The sequence below is a fragment of the Tamandua tetradactyla genome, chromosome 2 (genome assembly GCF_023851605.1).
Source record: "Tamandua tetradactyla isolate mTamTet1 chromosome 2, mTamTet1.pri, whole genome shotgun sequence".
In the NCBI taxonomy this organism is placed as follows: Eukaryota; Metazoa; Chordata; class Mammalia; order Pilosa; family Myrmecophagidae; genus Tamandua; species Tamandua tetradactyla.
This window is the reverse complement of record NC_135328.1, coordinates 31705556-31728734: the sequence shown is the minus strand read 5'-3', so window position 1 is coordinate 31728734 and position 23179 is coordinate 31705556. Positions and strand designations below refer to the sequence as shown.

Here is a 23179-nt window from a genome sequence, read left to right as displayed (position 1 = left end):
CCTCTAGCCTAAGTATTACTCTTCTCTGGCTATTCCTTAGATAATTTCTTTGTCTTTGATGTTCTGTAGGTTCAGTATGATTTATCTATTTAAGGGTTTCTTTTTATATGTTCTGATCGGATCTTATTGGGCCACTTGATTTAGTGGATTGCTGTCTTTTCTGGGTTCTAGATATTTCCTCTTCCCACTGTTTCTCTTCTTTCTCTCTGGAGCTTTGATCAAATCTGTTAGACCCTCTCACTCTTCGTATCTGAGCTGCATCTGAATAATTCTTAGGTATACCTATTTCCAATTCACAAATGATCTCTTCAGCTTCATCTAATCTGCTTTTATATCTAGCCATTTTAGATTTATAGTTTCTTTTGACTTACACATATTTTCTAGCTTGTCTTGAATTACTTCTGAGGTGCTATTTAAATTTTTATCTTAGAATTCCAATATCTGAAATATTTGCAGGTCTGTTTCTGCAATTAGAAGTTTCTGCTTTTCAGTTTTTTTGATGAATAATATATTCATTTTATTTGGAGAATTAGTTGTGAGAATTCTTTGAGGCTTAGGATGAAGGTAGTATGTTCCTTTAGAGAGGATTTGCTTATCTGCAGCATTTTAGGACCCTACTTTTGGGACCATTTAACTAAATCCACAGCTTGATCCTCTCCCACCCACCCCTACCCCCACCTGTTAATTTGCACTGCAGATTTACGTGAGGGGTTTTTTTGTTTTGTTTTGTTTTTTTGCATAGACAGGCACTGGGAATTGAACCTGGGTCTCTCGCATGGCAGGCGAGAATTCTGCCACTGAACCACCATTGTGTGCCGCCCATGAGGTTTACTTTTGATTAGAACTTTTCAGGGGTTTCATTTGCTTGATTCTTTGTCCTCTAGACATAGAAGATAACTTTCTTTAAGTCTTCTAGAATAGTGGGAGGAATGGGTAGATGAGGTGGTTTATTTATTTATTCATTTTTACATGGGCAGACACCTGGAATTGAACCTGGGTCTCCAGCATGGCAGGTGAGAACTCTGCCACAGAGCCACCGTGGCCTGCCCAAGGTGGCTTATTTTAACTTCATCCTTGCCCTTCTATATTTCATGTGGTAGGGATCTCCTGTTGACTTCCCACTTTGAACAGGGCCTAGCATTTGCCTCTTGCCTACTATGCCATGAGATTGACAAAACCAAAACTCAGTCTCATGGGGTTTCTTGTAAACTCATATTTTTTAACTTTTTAGTTTGAAATACTTTCAAATTTACACAAAAATAATATAAACCCCGTCCAGATAATTCCCATTATACCCCTACTCCTCCCAGATACACCAATTTTAACATTTTACCACATTTGTTAATAACTTTACCTACTTACCTGTCTATTAATCTATTGGTCTGTGTGTGCCAATTTTATGAATAGTTGACTATGGTTTGATTGTATCTTCCTCCTTGAACACATAATATTGCCATATTAATTTCTTAAGAACAATACTCATTTGTGTAACCACCTTAAGTACTGTTATCCTGTTTAAGAAATTTGGCTTTAGTATAAAACTTGGTCTGTTTTCCAGCTTTTCCCTATGTCCCTATAATGCCCCTTTGAGTCTTTTTCTCCTGCCTTGTTAGATCCATTCTTTACTATGTATTACTTTTAATTACCGTTCTTTTACTTTGCTCTTCCTCCTTTTTTTTTTTGATTGTGTGTAACACATATTCAACATAAACTTGCTCATCTCATCCGCACCCAGTCATACCATTTAGTGCAGTTAATCACATTCAGAATGTTGTGGTACCTTCACCACACTCCATTACTAAAGTTTTCCCATCTCCACAAACAAAAATTCTACACCCACTATGTATTAATTGCCATGACCTCTGCCCTCTTCCTCTGGCAACTTGCACTCCAATTTCTGTTTCTGTGAACTTGCATATTCTCCAGTACTTTTTTATAAATTACATTGGGGTTTAAATTTAACATCATAAATCTGTAATGATCTCATTGCTTTGATACCAACCTCACTTCAGTAACAGGTACAAACTATGTTCCCATACCCCTTTTGCCGTAGCTTTGTGGAGTTCTTGTCACAAATTGCAAGTCCAAAATCACTGACTATATTAGTCAGGGTTCTCTAGAGAAACAGAACCAACAGGAGATATCTGTAAATATGAAATTTATAAAAATATCTTACACAGCCAGGGGTCCAAAATCTGTAGGGTAGGCCACGAGGCTGGCAACTCCAATGAAGTTCCTTGGTGAATTCCACAGGCGAGGCTGGCTGGCTGACTGGCTGAAGAAGAAATGAAAATTCTCTTTTCTTCCTTAAAAGTCTTCAGCTGATTGAATTAACTCCAGGTGATTGCATTCTCTCATTGTGGAAGGCACACCCTTAGTTGATCATAAATGTAAACAGCCACGCATGCAGTCATCTGACTGATGATTTAATAACTATCCTTCTGGTTTATCAGGCAGCCATGAAATTACCTTGCAGTAGCGATTAGGCCAGTGCTTGCCTGACCAGACAACTAGGCACCATTACCTGGCCAAGTTGACACCTGACCCTAACCATCTCACTGACTTACTACATTTTATGTATTTGCCTTTTAGATCCTGTAGGGAATAAAAAGTGGAGTTTCGAACATTTATCCATGTCATTACCGTCACCAGAGATCTTTAAAAATTCATGCAGTTTAAATGTATTGTCTTCTGTCCTTTTTTTTTAACCTGCTGAACTCTTTGGCATCTCCTATAGGGCCCATCTAGTGATGCAGCTCTCACAGCTCTTGTTTATCTAAAGCTCTCCTCAGTTTTGATAGACAGTTTTGCCAGTTATAGTATTCTTGGTTGGCATTTAAATATTTCTCACTGATTCTTGCCTCTGTGATTTCTAGCGAGAGATGGTGTGATCATTGTAGTCTTGATTTGCATTTCCCGTATAGCTAATGAAGATGAACATCTCGTCGTGTGCTTTTTAGCCATTTGTGTTTGCTCTTTGGAGAAATGTTCCACTGTTAAGTTTTTAAAGATCTTTTTACTTTTTGATCTGGCATTTTATATAGGAAAGTTGACCTTTGTTATCTCGTCTGCTACTATTCCCCCAAGATTTTTTTACATAATTGTAATTGTGATAATATGTGTATATATACAATTTTATAGTCGTTTTTTACTTGGGATATTTTTCATAGTGAATGCTCTTTGTAATATCCTTTAAAATTGCTCTGCATTTTGTTTGATGACTTACCATAATTTGTTTAATAATTTTCTAATTGAAACTTGTTTCTATAGGGTTTTGCTATTATAAGTTAATACTTCACTAAACCAGTTTCATTGGTAAAAATGTAATCTCATTTATTAATTTGTTTCACCTCAATTGCTTGTCATGCTTGTACATTTGCCAGATGTTAAGTACTTATTTTTACCATTCAAACCTTAAACTTTTTCTTAAAAATATTAACCCTTTGTTCAGCATGTTACTGTGCCAAAACGTTTCTGTTTCCACTCACTAGGGGAAACTATGTTCGTATAAACTTTAAAATGATACTTTTGTCAAATTTTGACAGATGTTCTTGTTATTAATATATCTTACTTGGAAACAGTTATCTAAAATTTGTCCCTGATAATTTTTTGTTAGGTCTCTTTTTAACTCCCCTGCCCCCCCCCCCCACAGACTGCAGAAAAGTATGAATAGGTTTTAGAAAAATTGGAGATAACCACCATACTTTTCTGCCTTACCTTCTACTTATAACCTTCAGTATTCATCTCTTTTGAATTTAAAAAGTTCAACCCTTCCCGCCACTCCATGGTTTACGGTACTTGACATTTATTTCTCTTTCACATATCTTGTTGGTGGCTGTGAGTCAACTATTCCAGCTCTCCTTCTTAGGTCTTTTTAATCTGGGTCCACACTGAAGGTGTCACCCCTATTTGGAACATGGCATTCTTGTGGCAGAGAGAAAAGAATAAAAGAGTTGATGTAAACTCAAAATGCTTCTTCAAGCTTCTCTGTAAAAGTTATTTATGTCATATATGTCTGTATTCCTTGGCTAAAACATACACGATCAAGCCCCAGTAGGAATTGCATAGAAATATATGTTCCCCTCACAGGAAGTGACATGACCAGCTAGTGTTGTTTGGAAGAGGCAAGTGAATATTTAGCAGCTATTTCCTGAATGGATTCTGCTTTCTCTTATTTCATTAATTATTCCCATTTTTTTTTGTATCTTCGTTTATCAATTTTCTCTGCTAGCTGTTTCTGTAATCTCATATTTCTATATTTCTTGAGCTGTTATCAAGCACAGTTAAAATATTTAACACATTGTTAAAAAATTCTCTTTAATGAATAGAATAAAATTATATCAGCTTTTTTTTGGATGGGCATGCTCCATATGTCAGCTTCTAACAACTCTGGAAAATATAGCCAGTATACTTCTGCTCATAAATAAGCCCATCTCCTTGTCATTTGAAAGATTAAAAAAAAAAAAGAAAAAAAATCTGATTTCTCATTATTGCTCTCAAACTATTTCATTTACCTTCTTTTTTTGTTTTTCATTTTCTTTGACCACTTTTGAAAACTCCCCTGACTCCTCTACTTCTTTCAAACTATTCCTGTAGATTTTGAGGGACTGTGGTTCACTTATTTTTCTATTTCTAAAGCTATTCTCTTTTTCTTTCTAAGTACCTCTTCCTTCTCTTACTACTTACCACTTAAGTGTCCTAATATTCCCAGACTTGATCTTTAGCTCCCTTCATTTCTTTTCTTATGTCTTCTCATTCTGAGCTTTTCCCCTCATTTCCACTTGTTGGCATTTCCATTTGAATGTCTTAGCATCACCTCAAACTTGACATTTCCAAAACCAAATTAATCATTTTTTCTACTAGAAATCCTCTGTTGGATTTCTCTGTTTTTATTTATGGTATCTAATCACCAGGCTTCCTAAAGGAAAGTGAAGAAAACCAACATTTCTTTAGCATCTAATATACACTAAGCAGCACTGTGCTTTTCAATTATATAATGTCTAGCTCAAGTTCTACTTCCTGAGAAGCCTTCTCTAATCAATTACAGTAAAGCCCCTGTGATCCTTTCTTCTTAGACCACTTGCAGTATTTGATGATTTCTATCTTGAAACACTGTTCAAAATACAGTCAAGAACTCAATCTAGTCCTAATCTTTACCAAAAAATACTGTAGCTTAACTATACTCAAGAGTATTAGGACCTTGAACCCAGCTGTTTACCTATACATTAGGGATCACCTGTTGAACAAATCTTTACCCTGTAACAAAATCTTTTTATCAGCCTTATACTCTGATATAGCCATTTACATTGTTTTGATAACTTATTTGTAGAAGATAGTATATTTATTTTAGCTTCTCTTCCCCATTAGGTGCACCAGGTATAATTTCCTCACCATATGCAGGGGCTGCTGGATTTGCCCCAGCCATTGGATTTCCCCAAGCTACAGGTGACTATTTTAAAATTCAATTTGAAATGATTTTTCAGTGAAGGTTCTACATTTTATAGAGACTTATTTATGAAAAATTTTATCATTTGAAAGATTCATAACGAAATCATTAGGTACATCAGCCATAGAAGTGGCTCATTGTATGATGCACAACTTTCTTGTATCGCTTGAAGAATTCACTCTGGTTTTATACCAAGTTCCATTATATGTTCTGCGTCATTTATACTTGCCATTGGCAGAGATACCTATAGGTTGACTACATTAAATAACCTTAGATTTTCCTTTCAGTTAAAATGTGTGAGCTGCTTCTGTCTTTGCTGAAAATCTTTGTGGAATACTGTTAAGCCCATTCTATATATTACATTTCCAACTTAATTCATGAATGTAATTTTAAATTGCATTGTAGCTGAGCTTTTTGGCAATAGTCTTTTATATGCTACCCTTCTAATTCAGGGAATTTTAACTATTCTGCCTCATCCAAGGGAAAGGATGGAGTTAAGGGAAAAGGAAGGAAAGATAAAATAATTGAGGTTTAAGTTTTAGGTTTTTGGCAGTTTGAACACATCTTAATGTATGTTGAGTTAAATGAATACTCTACATATTCTATTACAATGAAGGTATCATACATAGTTTTTATTTATTTGAAGCTCCCAAAAGTTTAATTGGTAGACATTTGGAATAATGGTACACAGTTTCCCTCATTTGAGGTATTTATTTTAGACACACTCTGTGTATAAAACACTGTTCTAAAAAGATAAGAAAAGAGTAAAGGAGGGCTCCTTATTTAATAAGACTTTTAAGTTCTAGTAAGGGGTATGTATATACACACACACACACACACACACGCACACACACACACACACATACATATACACACCCACATATGCATATATGGATATATAGTATAGAAGTTATCCAAAGTTAGGGGTTGGATTTGAGGAGAAGACATCATTGAAGAACTGTTGAGTGCAGATTTTATGTAGAAGTGTCCAACCCAAGAATGTGGCCTGTATAGTTTTAAAAATCTTTTTCCAACAGTCTGGATTATGGTAGTGATCACCTTCTTAGATCGTTAAACAGAGTAGGCTGAATATAAAATATATTATAGCTTAATTATATTATTTGTGGTAAAGTAGCCTAACTCTGTCTATTATAAAGAATTTTGAGCTTAAAGAGTCAACAAATTAAGAGACTGTTTTATTTTATTATAAAGTAGAGGTTTTACTTTATATGATTTTTAAGCACAGTTAAATAGATGGACCTTTTGGGAAGGTGTGCTGTTTTAAGTATAGTGTATAATATCAGTATTAAGATATTGTAGAATTCTTAGTAGTTACAGAATAATTTAGGAAATTGAGATCTCTAAAAAAAGCCTGCTGTGAAATAATGCTGAATTCAATAAACTTATTGGTGGTGGTACAAATGTTTACATATAGTACTTTACTGGCTGCAAAATGTTTTTCCCATATAGAATGTCGTACAGCCCAGCATGTTTCTGAGTTCTGCTGAAGGCTTTTTAAAAAATATATATCATTTTTATGGTAGAAGTCAACATAAAAATCACTTCTACTTAATAGAAATGTCTGTCAAGAAACAAATGTAATACTAATGGCTTTTTTATGATCAGTGAATTGAGTTACTCCATAAAGTACTGTATGAAAAATAAAGTACTGAGTATGATCATATCAACAAATAAGGAACTCTGCCTCCATGCAGACTCTGTAGGGCAGGAAACTGGCCATTAATACCCTGTGGTAACCTTGACACATTTCCTTCTGTATTTTTGCTTTTTTCTTCATTTATTTACTGAAATTATATCAAGTATTAAATTTCTTCAGATAAAGTTCGCATATGAAATGCTTTTGATGATTTTAATAGGTCTTTCAGTCCCAGCTGTTCCTGGAGCTCTTGGTCCTCTCACAATCACCTCCTCTGCTGTCACCGGAAGGATGGCCATTCCTGGGGCCAGTGGCATGCCAGGAAATTCTGTTCTCCTTGTCACTAATCTCAATCCTGATGTAAGTTGAAAAGTATTCTATAGTCTTTTAGAAGGAGATATGAAGTTTATGATCCAGGGTTGTATTCAAATTAAAATGTATATGTTTGGTTTAAGGATTTTATTTAAACTCATCACAAGTATATGTAGAAGAAGCATATAAAAATCAATGCACTAAACATAATTACAAGTAAGCTTATTTTAAGTTTTAATTTAAATTATTTAGCAGACACTTATATTTTGTGTTATCCTTTTCAAACAGCTTATCACACCACATGGGCTTTTTATCCTATTTGGTAAGTTTATTTTTGCTATTTTTATTATCTATAGATGTGAAGTGAGTACATTCGTTCACTCAATGTTATTACCTATCTGCCAAGCACTGTGTTTGACATTTAGAATAGAGTATTAAGTAGTAATAATACTTAGTATTTACTATGGCATTTTTTGATAGGGGAAAAAAGAGATTGTAAAAGAAGCATATAACTTATCCAAGGGTATCAAAGAAGGCCTGCCAATAGAAATAATAATTGTGCTTGCTTATGAAAAATGAGTACGATTTAGCCAGCCAGAAAGGGAGAGCAAATGTGTTTTCATAAATACAAACACTGAGAGAGATCCTGGTATATGGAAATGAAGTCAGTGGAGAGTGTAAGAGAGAGATGTTGAAGCTGCACAATTGAGTAGGGGACAAGGTCATGAAGGGCTTTGTAAGGTATATTAAAGAGTTTAATTTTTACTCTATGAACAGAATAGGCTCTAAACTTTCTTAACAGTGTTCTCTTCTTCATTTAAAAAAAAGCATGTTCTCCTAATTCATTTATGATTAATTATCTATAAATTATATCCATCTTTTATTATATATAGTATAATATGTATGTAAACATAGAAATAAAATATAAGGTAACAATGAAATAAGCAATATATAGCATTTTAAATATCTTTATTAATGATAGAAAATCTTTTTCTCAAAAATCTTAAATGTAAGAATTATGATTTAATATTCCTTATTTTTAAAAAGTTTTTCATTTTGATTCAGTATTGAAAGATATAATGCTAAATTCCTTTGTTTCAGCAATTCATTTTAATAATTGTCATAAGTGAAAGATACCTCATAAAGATGTACAGTCTTAGAAGTGTTTCATTGTTGCCATACTTAATTATGGTACTCTTTTTTTTTTTTAGTCTATCCACTAATTTTTGTTGTATTTTGTCTAGAAAAGTTCTGTTTGTCCTTTAAATCATTTAACCTTAAAAATTTGCTAATGCTCATAATATGGAAAATTTTAAAATAGGATAGAAAATTGTTTATATGTGGATGATAGTATGGGTTTTTTTTTTGTTTGTTTGTTTTTTGATAGTATAATTTTTTAAATAGTTTCTTTGAGGTATGAGTTACAACCACACTATTCACCTGCTTTTCGTGTACAACTCAGTGACTTTTAGTAAATCTAGTTGTTTTTAGCCATCACCATGGGCCAGTTTTAGAACTGTCACCTTGAAGAACAGATGGTATGTTTTTAATTTTAAAATATGTCTGCTTCAACCACTTGTCATTTCTGAGAAGAACACTTGCCTTTTTGTTTAAAAAAATGTTAATCTCTAAGTTCAATCACTTTTAGGTTCTTGCCCACTAGATAGCCAGCACTCCTTTGTGTGCTTTGAGAATTTTTGTAATCATTTTCCCATCACATTAGAAAGTATGGTTAATATTGTATTGTTGAAAGGTTTTATTTTTACAATATCAATGATATCAGATGACACATAAAGCATAAAATATTATCCTACACTGAATGCAAAAAGTAGAGAATACCTTTCACGTGGTAGGACCTCCTGCCTACAATTTCATCCATATATTAAAAATACAGCAGAATGTTCGTATAGTTTTAAATAAACAGATCAGTATAAATAAAAGTTGATTATATTCTTCCATACCCAGTAAATTATTTGCATGTCCTCTGGGATTTGGGACCCACTTTGGAGAACTCAAGTATGGACAGATTGAATGAAAGGAGGGGGGAAATTGAATGTAATGAGAATTAATTAGGAGGCTTTTGATTTAGTTGTAAGAGTTTAAGGAAAAGTAGACATCAAAAGATAATAAAAATTAACAAAACAACCACAGAACTGCACAACACAAGTAGCAAACCCTAATGTAAATCATGGACTATCAGTTATAATAATATTTTCTTGTCACTTGTTTAAAAAGGTACCTCACTAACACAGAATGCTAAAAATGGGGACGGGTTAAATGCTAAATGTGGGATCTCTACTTTCTGCATAATCCTTCTTTAAACCTACAGCTTCTCTAACAACAATAATAAAGTGTGTAAATGTTAATAATAATTTAAAAAGATGACTTTCAGGTGTCTGACCTATGCAGCTGGGTTGATGGTGGTATCATTTTTGCATAGAGCTAGTGAGTGCTGGAAGTTAGGAGAGGAACGGAAAGTTGAATCCATTTGAGACATTAAGTTTGAAGTGTTTATGGTACTAAGTGAAAAGGATGAGTAGTGGAATTGATCTGGAACTCAAAAGAGCTATAGATCTGGGAACCTATGTAGAAATTCCCAGGGAAAGTAAGTAGCATGAAAAAAGAAGTGTTCTTTAAATGTATTTAGTAGAACTAATTAATTATTGTATAACTAGTCACTAAATTGTTTTTGGATGTTTTTTTTTGTTTGTTTTCGTTTTTAAATTAGGAGTATATGGTGATGTACATCGAGTGAAGATTATGTTTAATAAGAAAGAAAATGCCTTGGTTCAGATGGCAGATGCAAATCAAGCTCAACTAGGTAATAATGATTAATAATGACAATATAGTTTGCATTGTTATTTATGCGTTTTCTTTCAAAATAAATAACTAGCTAATTAGGAAAATAATTTTACAGAGGTGTTTCCTTATGCTAATATCTTCATTGTTATTTGGACTTGCTTATATTTTTGAGATGAAAAAATATATTTTATTCTTTGAAGTCTTAATTGACTTCTTCAACAAAAGTGTGGGTATTTAGAGCTTTGACTCCAGGGTTTATCCATTAAGCTTAGACTAGTTAATGTGACTTGTTTTGTTTGTTAGTTCATTTGTCTTCTTTCAAATTAAGTTTTCTAGAACTGTTGAGTGGCTTAACAGCTTGGGCTTGGTGCAAGAAAGTGTCACTCCAAGGCCTCACTGTTAATAGAGTCTATTAAAATATTACTGCTAAGATTTTTTTAAAATATTTTGCTTAAGTTTAAACTAATAGTTTCAGTAACAATTTCCTGAGCACTTGTTTTAGGTACTCTGTTAAGAAGATAGTTATTTTTTGTTTATTTTCTTTTATTTTATTTAATGATATTATTATGCTTTTAGTGTAGTAAAATCAAGTCATTTATTAAACTTCCCTATAAAATAACTTTTTGGATTTAAAACTGTATTTACCCTCAAATGAATAGTATTATTTAAATGACTAAATAAAAAGAATTTATGGTAATTTAGGCAAATGTTACTGAAAATTTTTGTCTTACTGACCAGATTTTATTTGTTCTCTTACTATATGTCAGCAATGAACCATCTGAGTGGTCAGAGACTTTATGGAAAAGTGCTCCGTGCTACACTGTCCAAGCATCAGACAGTTCAGCTTCCTCGAGAGGGACAAGAAGACCAAGGTCTGACTAAAGATTTCAGCAATAGTCCTTTGCATCGCTTCAAAAAGCCTGGCTCTAAAAACTTCCAGAATATCTTTCCACCATCAGCCACTCTGCATCTTTCCAACATCCCGTATGTACCTACTAGTTATTATTTGTTCAGATGATTAATATTCTACAGTATGTGGTTTGGGAAAAGTAATCAACTCTGAAATTATTCTGATTTAGACATTGTCCCGGTCACAACTTTCTTGTGAGGTAATGAAATATTTATTATAATGTCTTAAGAAAGATGTATCTCCAGTCATTTACATCCAAAGCAAAAGATATCAGTGTTTTAAAATTTCCTTTCCAAACATAATTAGCAACTAGTTAACTTTCGATTATGAAATAGCATAAAAATAAGTTAATGCAGAGATAATCCATTGGTGCATCCTTGTCTGACCCTTTGTAAAAATAAAGATTCCTAAATAAACAATATAGCAAAATCAAATTAATTGGTATATCTAAGAATTTTTTTTAAATGAGTTTCCTACTTTTAATCTACATGCTTAGAAACTATACATATTAATTACATAAAAGCTAAAAATTATTTTCATGTGACCACACTCCCTAGGTCTCTCTATTGACCACCAGTGCTATAGCTGATTTGCTGTTATCTTCTACCCAGGAGTCAACCAGCTACAGCTCATTGATTAAATGTTTCTGCTTTTGCATGGCCCATGAGTTAAAAATGATTTTTACATTTTTTAATGGTTAGGGAAAAAAATCAAGAAAACTATTTTGTGATATGAGAAAATCACATGAAATTCGAATTTCAGCTTCCATGAATAAAGTTTCATGGAATACAGTCATAGTCATTTATTTATATATTATCTGTGACTGCTTTTGTGCTGTAATAGCAAAGTTGAATAGTTGCAAGAGAAAATATATGGCTCACAAAGCCTAAGATATTTACTATCTGGTCCTTTATGGAAAAATTTGTTGACCACTGTTCTAAACCTTCAAAATTTTTTTATTTTCATTTTATTTTATTTTAAATTTTTAAATTTTTTTAAAATACAAAAAAAACATCAAATGCAAACATTCTTAACTTTTGATCATTCTGTTCTCTATATATATAATCAGTAATTCACAATATCATCACATAGTTGCATATTCATCATCATGATCATTTCTTGGAACATTTGCATCTATTCAGAAAAAGAAAACAGAAAAAATTCATGCATACCTTACCCCTTACCCCTCCCTATCATTGATCTCTAGCATTTCAATCTAAATTTATTTTGACATTTGTTCCCCCTATTATTTATTTTTATCCCATATGTTTTACTAGTCTGTTGATGAGGTAGATAAAAAGAGCATCAGACACAAGTAAACCTTCAATTTTTTGACCTACAAAAATGGCAGTTTTGTATAGTTTAATACATAAATTAGGATAAGCTTTGGGAAAGAGGGGTAAAAGCTATGTGTGTGTGTGTGTAAATTTAAAGGCTGAGAGAAAGAAGAGTAAAGGGTAAAATGCTGAGGATGAGAATGGGAGCCAAATAGGAATAGGAAATAATTGCTCGAAAAAGTATTGACTGCTCAGCCTCCCAGCTGATCTCCAGTTAGGCTATGTAGAAAAACCTTGAATTTGAGTTTCACAGTAGATTAAACCACATGCCAGTAGGAAGCTTAGAAGAACCTCAATTATGTGAATCTAGAAATTTAGCTATGGCAAAATACATATTTATTAGCTTGTTAATTATAAGGTGATCTCCAGTTGTACCCTACCTAAGATATGTAGGTTCAAGAGGAAAGGACATTAATATTTTTTGAGCCATCTACCAGGTTCTAGGCACTATGCTGGTGCTTTATGTGTTACCTCATTTAATCCCTATAATAACCTTTTGAAATAAATTCCTTATTTCATTTCATCAATGAAACTGTGATTTGCAAAGGTTAAGTAACTAACCCAAAGTGGCATACTAAGTGGATGAGGAATGAAACGTGAATTCAGATCTTTCTCCCTGCAGAGGCAGTTATTCCTCTACACCATCCAAACTAGTAGTCATGAGAAGGAGCCTACTGGTGTTTGTCAATTGACTTTTTTGTGATAGACCACTATATTAGTTATATACTGCTACATAATAGGTCACCTGAAAACTTTGCAGCTTAACACAATAGTAAATATCCATTATCTCATACTGTTTATGTGAGCAGGTCTCAAGGAGTGACTTAGCCTGGTGGTTTTGGTAGAGAATCTTAAGGTTGCAGGTAAACAGGGCTACATTCGTCTAAAGGCCTGGCTAGGACTCGAAGATTCATTTCTAGATTGGCTTGCTAATGTGCCTGACCTCAGTTCCTTGTCATGAAACTTTCCATAAGACTGTTTGAGTATCCTTATGAAATGCAGCTGGCTTCTTCCAGAGAATGATTCAAGAGAGGGCAAGGTAGAATCCACAGTATCTCTATAACCTACCTTCGGGGGTTATCCATTGTCATTTCCACAATATGCTAATGATTACAGAGGGCATCTTTATTCTGTATGGGAGCAGACGATCCAAGGGAATGAATACTCGGAGGCAAGAATATTTGGTTGCTGTCTTAGAGCCTAACTACCACATCTACCTATTCAGACTGACCCCGAAAGCAATAGAACTCTGAACCATAGCAGACAAGTCATAGCTTGGGAAGTAGTAGAGTTAATCACTGAAGCCAGTGGTGTGGTGTTCTAGTCTGCTAGCTGCCGGAATACAATATACCAGAAACGGAATGGCTTTTAAAAAAGGGAGTTTTAATAAGTTGCTAGTTTACAGTTCTAAGGCCAAGAAAATGTCCCAGTTAAAGCAAGTCTATAGAAATGTCCCATCAAAAGCATCCAGGGAAAGATACCTTGGTTCAAGAAGGCCAGTGAAGTTCAGGGTTTCTCTCTCAAGTGGAAGGGCACATGGAGAACACAGAGTTTCTCTTTCATCTGGAAAGGCACGTGGCAAACACAGCATCATCTGCTAGCATCTTCTCCTGGCTTCCTGTTTCATGAAGCTCCCCGGAAGGCATTTTCCTTCTTCATCTTCAAAGGTTGCTGGCTGGCGGACTCTGCTTCTGTAGTGACTGTGTCCTTCTGCTTTGCTCTCTCCGAATCTCTCATTCTCCAAAATGTTTCCACTCTTGAAGGATTCCAGAAACTTATCAAGACCCACCCACATGGGTGGAGACGTGTCGTCACCTAATCCAGCTTAACAACCACTTTGATTAAATCACATCTCCAGGGAGATGATCTGATTACAGTTTAAAACACACAGTATTAAATAGGAATTATTCTGCCTTTATGAAATGGGATTTTGATTAAAACATGGCTTTTCTAGGGCACATACATCCTTTCAAACCAGCACATGTGGATAATAATCATTTTTAAAGAATGAAAATAGAAGGGTTTTCTTGTCTTTTATATACCTACCCGTGTCTTGTCCAAATATTTGAAAACAAAAATTTCTTTGTATGAGGACACGTATGTATCAACCGTGAACACCTTTTAGGGCACTTCCAAATCATGTCTTCTTTACATGGCTTAATTAATCTCTGTTTGGAATGTGAAATACTGTGGGAATTTGATGATTGTCTAAGTTAATCTTTGCTTCATTTAAGAATTAGAGCTAAGTTAGTTAATTCTATTCCTGATCTTTTCACAGCCCTTCTGTTACAGTGGATGATCTGAAAAACCTTTTCACAGACGCTGGATGTTCAGTGAAGGCTTTTAAATTCTTTCAGTAAGTCCTTTTAAGGAATAAATTATTGTTTAATATGTGCTCACATTTTTAAAAGCAGTTCATTGATGTCTTCTGGGGAGTTGAAGATACTTTGGAAACAAACTGAAATTCTAATTTTTTAAAATATTTCTTATCCATTTTCAGAAAAGATCGCAAAATGGCGCTTATTCAATTGGGATCTGTGGAAGAAGCAATCCAGGCCCTTATTGAGCTTCATAACCATGACCTTGGAGAAAATCACCACCTCAGAGTTTCCTTCTCAAAATCCACTATCTGACTTTTCTGTGAAATTTTCTCCTAAGACTGGACCATAATTTAAGTAAAACCTTCAGACATAGACTGAAGCAGCTCAAGACCAATTCTGCCTCTTATATAAAAATAACTATTAAACTCCTGCTGAGTTTGATATTCAAGTATATTCAAAATATCAAGGGGTGTTCTCTTTTTCCATTTTTTTCCCCCTGCGAATATGTGATCAAAAGTTTGCTTTTCTTTATACCATAGTTTCTATGAAAAAACTTTCAAGAAAAAATTAATTCCCTATGTTAAATTGAATTTCTAGAGGGCAGACTTTCTTTTAGTTTGGGTCCAAATCAGCCTTTTACAACATTTCTACTCTGTACTTTAAAATATTTAAATATAAAGTCTTTTAAAATTACTTTATGTAATTTAAATTACTTATGACCAGGTTTTTAACTTTATGATTCAGAAGTTTGACCTCTGTAGGAAATGATATTCACTTATAATTTATGTCAATTATTTGCCCTATATTGGTAGTTATTGTACTTGGAGTTATAATGGAAGCAAATTTATATAATCTTGCAGGTTTCCTTTTATTGATCCCCATTCCCCCACTGGAAGATAGACACTCCTTTGAATAATGCATATTTTTAACTTTTTAAGACTATTTGGAGAAATGAAGCGTCTCAGTTGTCACTAGGGAAATTAAGTGGAAGCCAACCAGGATCTTTTAAGATCAGAATAATTAATAATTTTATTAGGAAAAAATCATGTTTTAAAGTTCAAAATGACACTTGTTTGTCGAGTAATGTCATATGATCTTAGAAAATTTAAAAGGAAAATCAATCCAACTTATAAACTATTTTTTACAGTTGTTTTCAGAAAAAAAAGTTTACAGTCTTAAGGAAAATATTCAGGTCTCTCATATGGTTTGACAGATTTTTTAAAAGTTATTTTTGGTAAGGTCTTCTTTTAGAAAAAAATAATCTCAAGGGGTTTTTGTACCACTATAATCTCTAATACTTATTCAAAATTACTGTGTATTTACTTAATTTCTTATTATGTGCCTTATTATGTGCTTATGATACAATAGGTTAGAATTTTATCTAAGTATCTTGAAAGCTGTATTGTGGGCTTGGTGAGCATTTTGATTTTTTTCTTTTCCTCTTTTGGTAAGAATTTTAAAGATTTTTTCATTGCAATTTTAAATGGTTTTCAATAAGTAATAGTTTTTATTCAAATTTTTGGTGCTTTGGTGCAGAGATGGGGTGGGGGCGGGGGTGAGTGGTTTGGGGAATAACTCAGTGCACACCTGTAGGCCTCTTCACATTGTAATTGATAGTGGCCATTGCTAGTTATAGCATACCAGTTTGGGGCTGTAAATGCAATGTCAGTTTCTGGATCTTGTCTAATCTTTATCATCTATCAGAATTTGTCTCAGGATTACTTGTTTTGTTTTGTGGAAGACTCTAGTGAGAACTTGCTTTTCTTTGTTAATGTACCTTCATTGCTGAGTGCCCACATATTTGGAGTATGAGAAAATGGGTTCTTTCTCATGCTATCTTTTGTTGGGGGTTGAATGTAAGAATACATTTTAATGTTGCTTTCAGTAATTGTATAATGTAAATTTGTTTCTTTAAAAAAAAACTTTTAAAAAATTGTTTCTTCAGTGCTTGATTAGATTTTTAACAGCAGAATTTGTCAAGTATTTTTGTCTACCCCCTTTCAGATTTTCACAGTGGATCATCTCAACCTTTAAAACAGTATCTCAGTCTCTTTGCTATATTCCAGCCCTTAATTTGAACACATGGAGGTTCTTACGAAAGAAATGTTGTAGCAATTTGGAGACTGAAAAGGATGTAGGTTCATAAAAGCAGAATGTACCCAGCACTGAGCAATAGTTGGTTGGAAGAATAGGAAGGGGGACACTAAATTGAAACCTTCAAATGAATCAATTTAATTTTGGCTGAATAGATATGGTATAATCATTTATCTAGGTTTTTTTCTTTTTCACTTAGAAAATATGTTTTTACCACTGAGTAAGGAGAGGGAAAAACTTTTTCTTGAGAAATCCTCCAAAATTTATTTCTTTTTTTTCTTTCACACAGCACTATTATAATTATCAGAGACATATTAAATTGGACTATTTAACTTGCTTTGGGTTAGGAATTACTGTTTAATTTATTAATTTATGATTCTCATAACATTTCAGTGTAAGTGTAGCAGAAGTTCGTGATAACAAGAGGAGAGATCATAATGGTGTTGAATGTAATTCTGAAGCAGGGAATGTCCTTTAAATCTGAGAGAGAAATTTGAATCCTTTTCAGGGATTTGTGTATATATGTGTGTGTGTGTGTGTGTGTGTGTGTGTAGATAAGTGTATATACATACATACACTCTTCTAATATTGTACATACATATGCACATTACATACATTTTAATTTATTGACAAAATTTAATTAAGATTTGGAAAGTGGAATGTTCTTGTTTAAAAATAGGGTGTTTGAAACTATCAATTTGTATCTAAAATTAGCTGTAGCTCATGGATATTATCCAGATTGGTCTATTTGCTGTTTGAATTATAGAGGTCTACAGATTTTGTGCTGGCATAGTTTCTGTAAAAGGATTAAAAATACCAGGGTGGTAGAAAAACTAAATCTGCATATTTTTGGCATGCATTCATTAGATGTCTTTTAAGCAGTGGTTTGTTTTCACTATTGCTCTGTCGTAGTATCCTCTTTTTAAGTTTATTCACTTTATTTTGGGGAATGTTATCTTATCATTTTTGAAGATGTCTTGACTTTTACACAGAGTATATATATGCAGGACTTTAAAAAAATAGCAGTACATGTTTAACAGTAGCAATTTCTGTCAAAAATTTTTTTTTTAACTTTGAGATTGAAATCACTTGTGTAGCAGCAAAATCTGTTTTGTGAAAGTACAGATAGAAAAATGACCCCACATAATGTTATCTGTTATTTGGAGTGATATTTCTGATTTTGCTGTTGAAAGTTACAGCTCTCAGAGTTTGAAAACAGTTTCTGCCTGCATAATTCCTTGTAGGATCAGGGCCTTCTTTGGCCCACCAAGGATGGTGATCCTATCAGGTGCAGGTTCTGCTTCATTTGATTAGAACTAGCTCTCATGGATGTCTCCGTGTTCAGTTTTATATAAACTTTTCAAACCTCAAAGTCATTAGGCAGCAATGTTTATACCTTGAGTACATCACCACACACAGCTTCTCTTTTAATTTGGATAAAAAATGACAAGTTCAAATGTAAGATTTTTTTTTTTCCAGTGAGTCACTTAAAAACCTTGAGCTTGCCAAACTATCAGCTTATTTCTCAGAAAACCTAATGTGTACTGCTATTTTTAAGACCAAGAAGAGACAGCATGACTGCAAAAAGCATTTTTCTTAGCCTTTCCTTTTTCTTGATCTGTTGTTAACTAAAATAAAACTGCCGGACTTAAAATATTCTACTATTGTGCTAAGAGAAATACAATTTAGATTGCACAAAGTTTTTCCTTTAAAGAAAATATAACTCAGCTGTCTTTTAAAAGAGCTGTGTTGTTATATACAAGACTATTTGCAGTCTTTTTTCAGAGCAAAATCTAACAACTAGTTGTGAATGGTTTAAAAAATAGAAAATTACTAAAATACTAGTTTTGGGGGTTTTATAGAGGGAGAAAAACAAAACAGGACCAAAGTTTATGTGCCTTCTTCAGTAGTCTTAATTGACTTTTTGTTCCTATTTCAGACTAAGGTAGTAAGTATCAGTATTCTGGTTTTCAGGAAATATATACTATGTAGTTTTTAAAGAATGCTGTCCCACAGATTATTCATTCAAGCAAAGAATTGTAACTGTATAAATGAGGTCTCAGTTACACTTTTGCCTTTATCACATACTATTCATTGTATAGCATTGTGTAGGTATCCAAGAACAGAGCTGCTCTAAATCTTTGTGGTAGTCATCTTAATTTTTATAACCTGAGGCATATGTTCCAGAGAACAGGGATATTTGTCTGGTCCAGTGACCTTAGTGATAATAGTTATGATTGAAAGCTGTTTATGGCAAGCTTAAATCAGCACTGTAAACAGATTTTTTGTTGTTATTTTCAGTTCTTGGGTCTATGTCATAGTTGTAGTAACAAATATTTAAAGAGCTATTTTTTGGGTGTCATTTTAAAAATTCATGTTCTGGCCTCCCCCAACCCCCTTACCATTGTTATCCAGATCTTTTAAAATTCATCCCACATCTTAAAAGTACTAATTATAAAGATTGCTGATCAATAAGAGTTTTGCATCAGAATGTCACCTCATTGCTCTGACCAAAGACTGACTATTCTGGTTTTAACTCATCTCTGTTAAGCATTTTTTTTTTACTAAGCTCCTTTCTGAAAGAAGACCCAGTGCAAAGCGGCCTTTACTTTCTGTTTCCTATTGGTAAATAGACTACTTAGAGAAAATGGGAGTTTAAATGTGAACAGACTGGATTAGGGTGACATGGTTTGATGGGCATTTTCAGTACAGTACTGTATTCAACAACAACAACAAAAATAGCACAGCTAGGAGCCTCTGACATTCATTGTCTCATGTTTTAACATGGTCTGTTCATTAAATTCCCTTTTTCCATTTGTGAGAATGTTCATCTAACAGAAGAAGATGCTGTAAATATTTGTAACAACATTTTTTTAACCAGGCCAAAAAAGGAAAAAAAAGGGTTTTTGGGAACAAGTTAACATATAAAGTGGTTTTATATAAAACATCGATTGTCTTGTATATTTTGATAAGCAGCAGTACCAGCTTTCATTTGTAACACAGTTTGTGGCATTGGAAGAAAAGGATTCTGTGATTGTTGAAATGAATTATGTTATAAATGCAGAGAAGATGAAATATTAAAAAACATATTTTCTAAATGTGTAGTGCATGGTTAATTCAAATTTCTGTACACGACAGTATATTCCATTTTCTTTGTTTGTATATTTGCTGACTATTACTTAATATCTCTAATCTCTTTTCCTAACCAGTATAGCAATGTAGCATGCCTTTTAATAAATGTCATGACATCTGTACTCTCTTAAAATTTTTCTGTGTTCTTGTCTGTGCTTTGGGTTTCCCCTTGTCTTACCTGTAATTCTAATAATGTCATATTTTCTTTTTTTTTTTCCATAGCCATCCATTTAGATTTGTTCTAGTTAGAGAATAGCAAGCACATATTCAAACTAATTTAATACTGGAAAAAACTCTAAAACTACTAATTTTTTTAACTAGGGAACAATTTTTATTTTTAGGAATGAAGTACTTTTTCTTTCAATCTTCCTATAATGCAACTTCTGTGGCACTCCTCCTTTAGCACAAGCACATGGCACATAACACTTTGTGTGTGTCTCTCTCTCTTTTTTCATTTTCAGACAAACATACACTCCCTGTATGTACAATACCAAACTACCTAGAACACTTGGAACACTTTCCAGTTTAGTTTAGATTTTGTCTCTTTCCTATGGGATTAGTGTACATATGCTTTGAGACACTGAGGTGTGATCTTGGCATCTAAACCAAGTTTGTGTCCTTATTTAGCCAAAGAGCACAGTTGCTAGCTGATTGTATATTGCTTTTTCTTAAACAAGTGATTTATTTCCAGCTGCTTTGAAGAGTTGTTGGATTGCGGGAATCTAAGAAATCCTATTATTTCTTTTATTCTCAGTTATCTCGGAAGTGGAAATTTTTTTATTTTTTTAAAACTTTTTTTATTAATTAAAAAAATTAACAAAACATTTGGGTATCATTCCATTTGGAAATTTATTTTTAATGGAATAGAAAATTAGGTAACCACTACTGAGTTTTGGTGGCTCATCTGTAAATCTGCTGTCTATTAGTTACATAAATGTAACTATCAAGAAAAGATAAAATAACCAAATGGCTAAATGAGGCTTCTATAAACTTGATCGACCCTGAAATTTTTATTTACACAGCAGAAGACTTATAGTCATCATTAAAAGGTACAGACTTAAGGAATTTTGAACGTAAATGGAACTTAGAGATCACGTAGTTCAATCTCCCCTTTTCAAAGATAAGTGGCACAGAAAAGGAATTAACATGGCTAGTTAATTACAGAACATGGACTACAACCCAGTCCTCTAGTTCTGTACTACCAAGTGCTGCTAGAGTTTTGATCCCGAAGTCTGTACATGTGATTGAAGGTGGTTATGTGTTCACCTAAAAGCTACCAGAGTCAAGACCTTAAAAGATACTGTATAAGGAGTGGGGATGTTTCTGCTGAAGCATAAAAATGTTTACCTACTTATGAAGAATTTAAAATAAAAATGTAATTTCAAGTTGTGAATTTGAAAAACTAACTTTAAAAACGTAGTTACTATTTAGTAGAAATTATTCAGCCCACTAAGAACTGATTGAGTAGTTGAGCTAGATGCTGGGAAAGAGAGACATATCTTTTAGAAATATGTAATCTAGTGGAAATTTTGTCAGCCTAAATCCACAAGATGAAACTGTTTTGAATTTGTTCTTTAATAGGAAACCCCAGGATTGGATCTCAAGTGATTCTAGTCAGAATAAATACAGCTAAAGCTATCATATGACTAGTTATATATAGGATCACTTACCTCCAAAAGTAATTACATACTTTTTTTCCATTAGAAATAACCCATTTCAGAGCGTTGATCATTTGAGACAAGTGCCATTACTTCAAGAGCAGTTGCAGTAGTAATCTAGTAAGAGGACAGTATAAAAAAGCCGTATCCAGTTTTCAATACCTGACAGCTATTGAAAATTGAACGGAGATGTTGGGTTGGGTTCAGTTACAAGTGCCATAGCCATTTTGTCGACAATTTGCGTGTTTGTTTCTAACATGTACACTTTTTTTCCTGTTGTCCTATTTCAGCTTGTGGTAGAAATTCATCACCATTTCCTTTATGTGTTTCTATCAAAACAATTTATGCTGAAGTGATAAAATTATAGTGACAGTTTTGCTGGAAATGTTTCACTCGTGAGCCATTGGATTTAGATGTAGAATTCCCACTTCTGTTTTTATAAAACAATTAACCAGAAAAAAATTTATGATTCTATATTCCTTGAAGATTCATAGATCTATTTTTTTTCCTACTTGTTTTTCTTCTTAGGATATAGATATTGTAACAAGAAAAGCTCACTTAATAGTTCTCTTGGGATAAATTGTCTTGTTAGATGAACGAAGCACCTCTATCCATGTCCTCCTGTGCCTAAAGTTATGGAATTATCTGCTAATTCTGTTCCTGTAAAATACAAATGTCAAATTCTAACCTGTTATGTGATTACCTTCAAAAGAAAGCTGACATTAGTTATGTTGATAACAAAGTATACATACAGTAGATGTATTATTCATAATATCAGATAGTCATGCAAAAGTATTTAGAGATTTAATAATAGATGATGGAATATTTATAGTTATGAAAATCAATAGAGCTACATAAAACTACATGAAAGGATTGTCAGCCTAAATCCATAAGATGAAACAGTTTTGAATTTGTTCTTTAATAGGAAACCCCAGGATTGGGTCTCAAGTGATTCTAGTCAGAATAAGCACAGCTAAAGCTTATCTGTAGGATAAGATGTTAAAAGAAGCCATACACAAAATCATATATACTATGTAATTCTACTTACTTAAGGTTCAAAATCAGAATACAGTTTACTCTGGAGATCGCTGGGAGAGGGCATGAAGAGGGTTTCTAGTGTGTGGTTAATGTTGTATTTCTTAACCTGGGCATAAATTATTCAGGAGTGTTTATGATAATTCATTGAGCTTGTGCACTAAGATTTGTACATTTGTGTGCTGTACTGCAATTAAAAGAACTGTGAAACATGATTGCAATAGAGCAATGGAGGTATAAACCAATCCCCTTGCTGCTTAAATCAGCTGATGATTCAACCCAGCAAGTAAGACCCTGTTACATTGTACCGAGGAAACCAGGGCTGTGTTTCACTATGAATGAAACTCCCAAATCTAAATATGTTTGGGTTTCTTGGACCATGCCATAGCTGTAGCAAAAATGTTTCACTGGTGAAAAGCCAAAATGAAACCTGTTTTCAAGTGGATTTCACATTTCTGAACAGTTTTAGACCCGA

General features: G+C 33.4%; 1 protein-coding gene across 6 annotated transcripts in view; it reads left to right on the top strand.

The window, feature by feature from the left end:
- PTBP3 (polypyrimidine tract binding protein 3) overlaps positions 1-19977 on the top strand; it is a 140428-nt gene extending 120451 nt beyond the window's left edge. For all 6 annotated transcript variants that reach the window (XM_077142077.1, XM_077142057.1, XM_077142048.1 and 3 more), the window contains 7 exons: positions 5368-5445; positions 7324-7463; positions 7704-7737; positions 10144-10236; positions 10985-11201; positions 14743-14820; positions 14965-19977. In XM_077142077.1, coding sequence (XP_076998192.1) covers positions 5368-5445; positions 7324-7463; positions 7704-7737; positions 10144-10236; positions 10985-11201; positions 14743-14820; positions 14965-15097 — 773 coding nt within the window. In that variant the 3' untranslated portion in view covers positions 15098-19977. The remainder of the gene's footprint in view (positions 1-5367; positions 5446-7323; positions 7464-7703; positions 7738-10143; positions 10237-10984; positions 11202-14742; positions 14821-14964) is intronic.
- The last annotated feature ends 3202 nt before the right edge of the window (positions 19978-23179 follow it).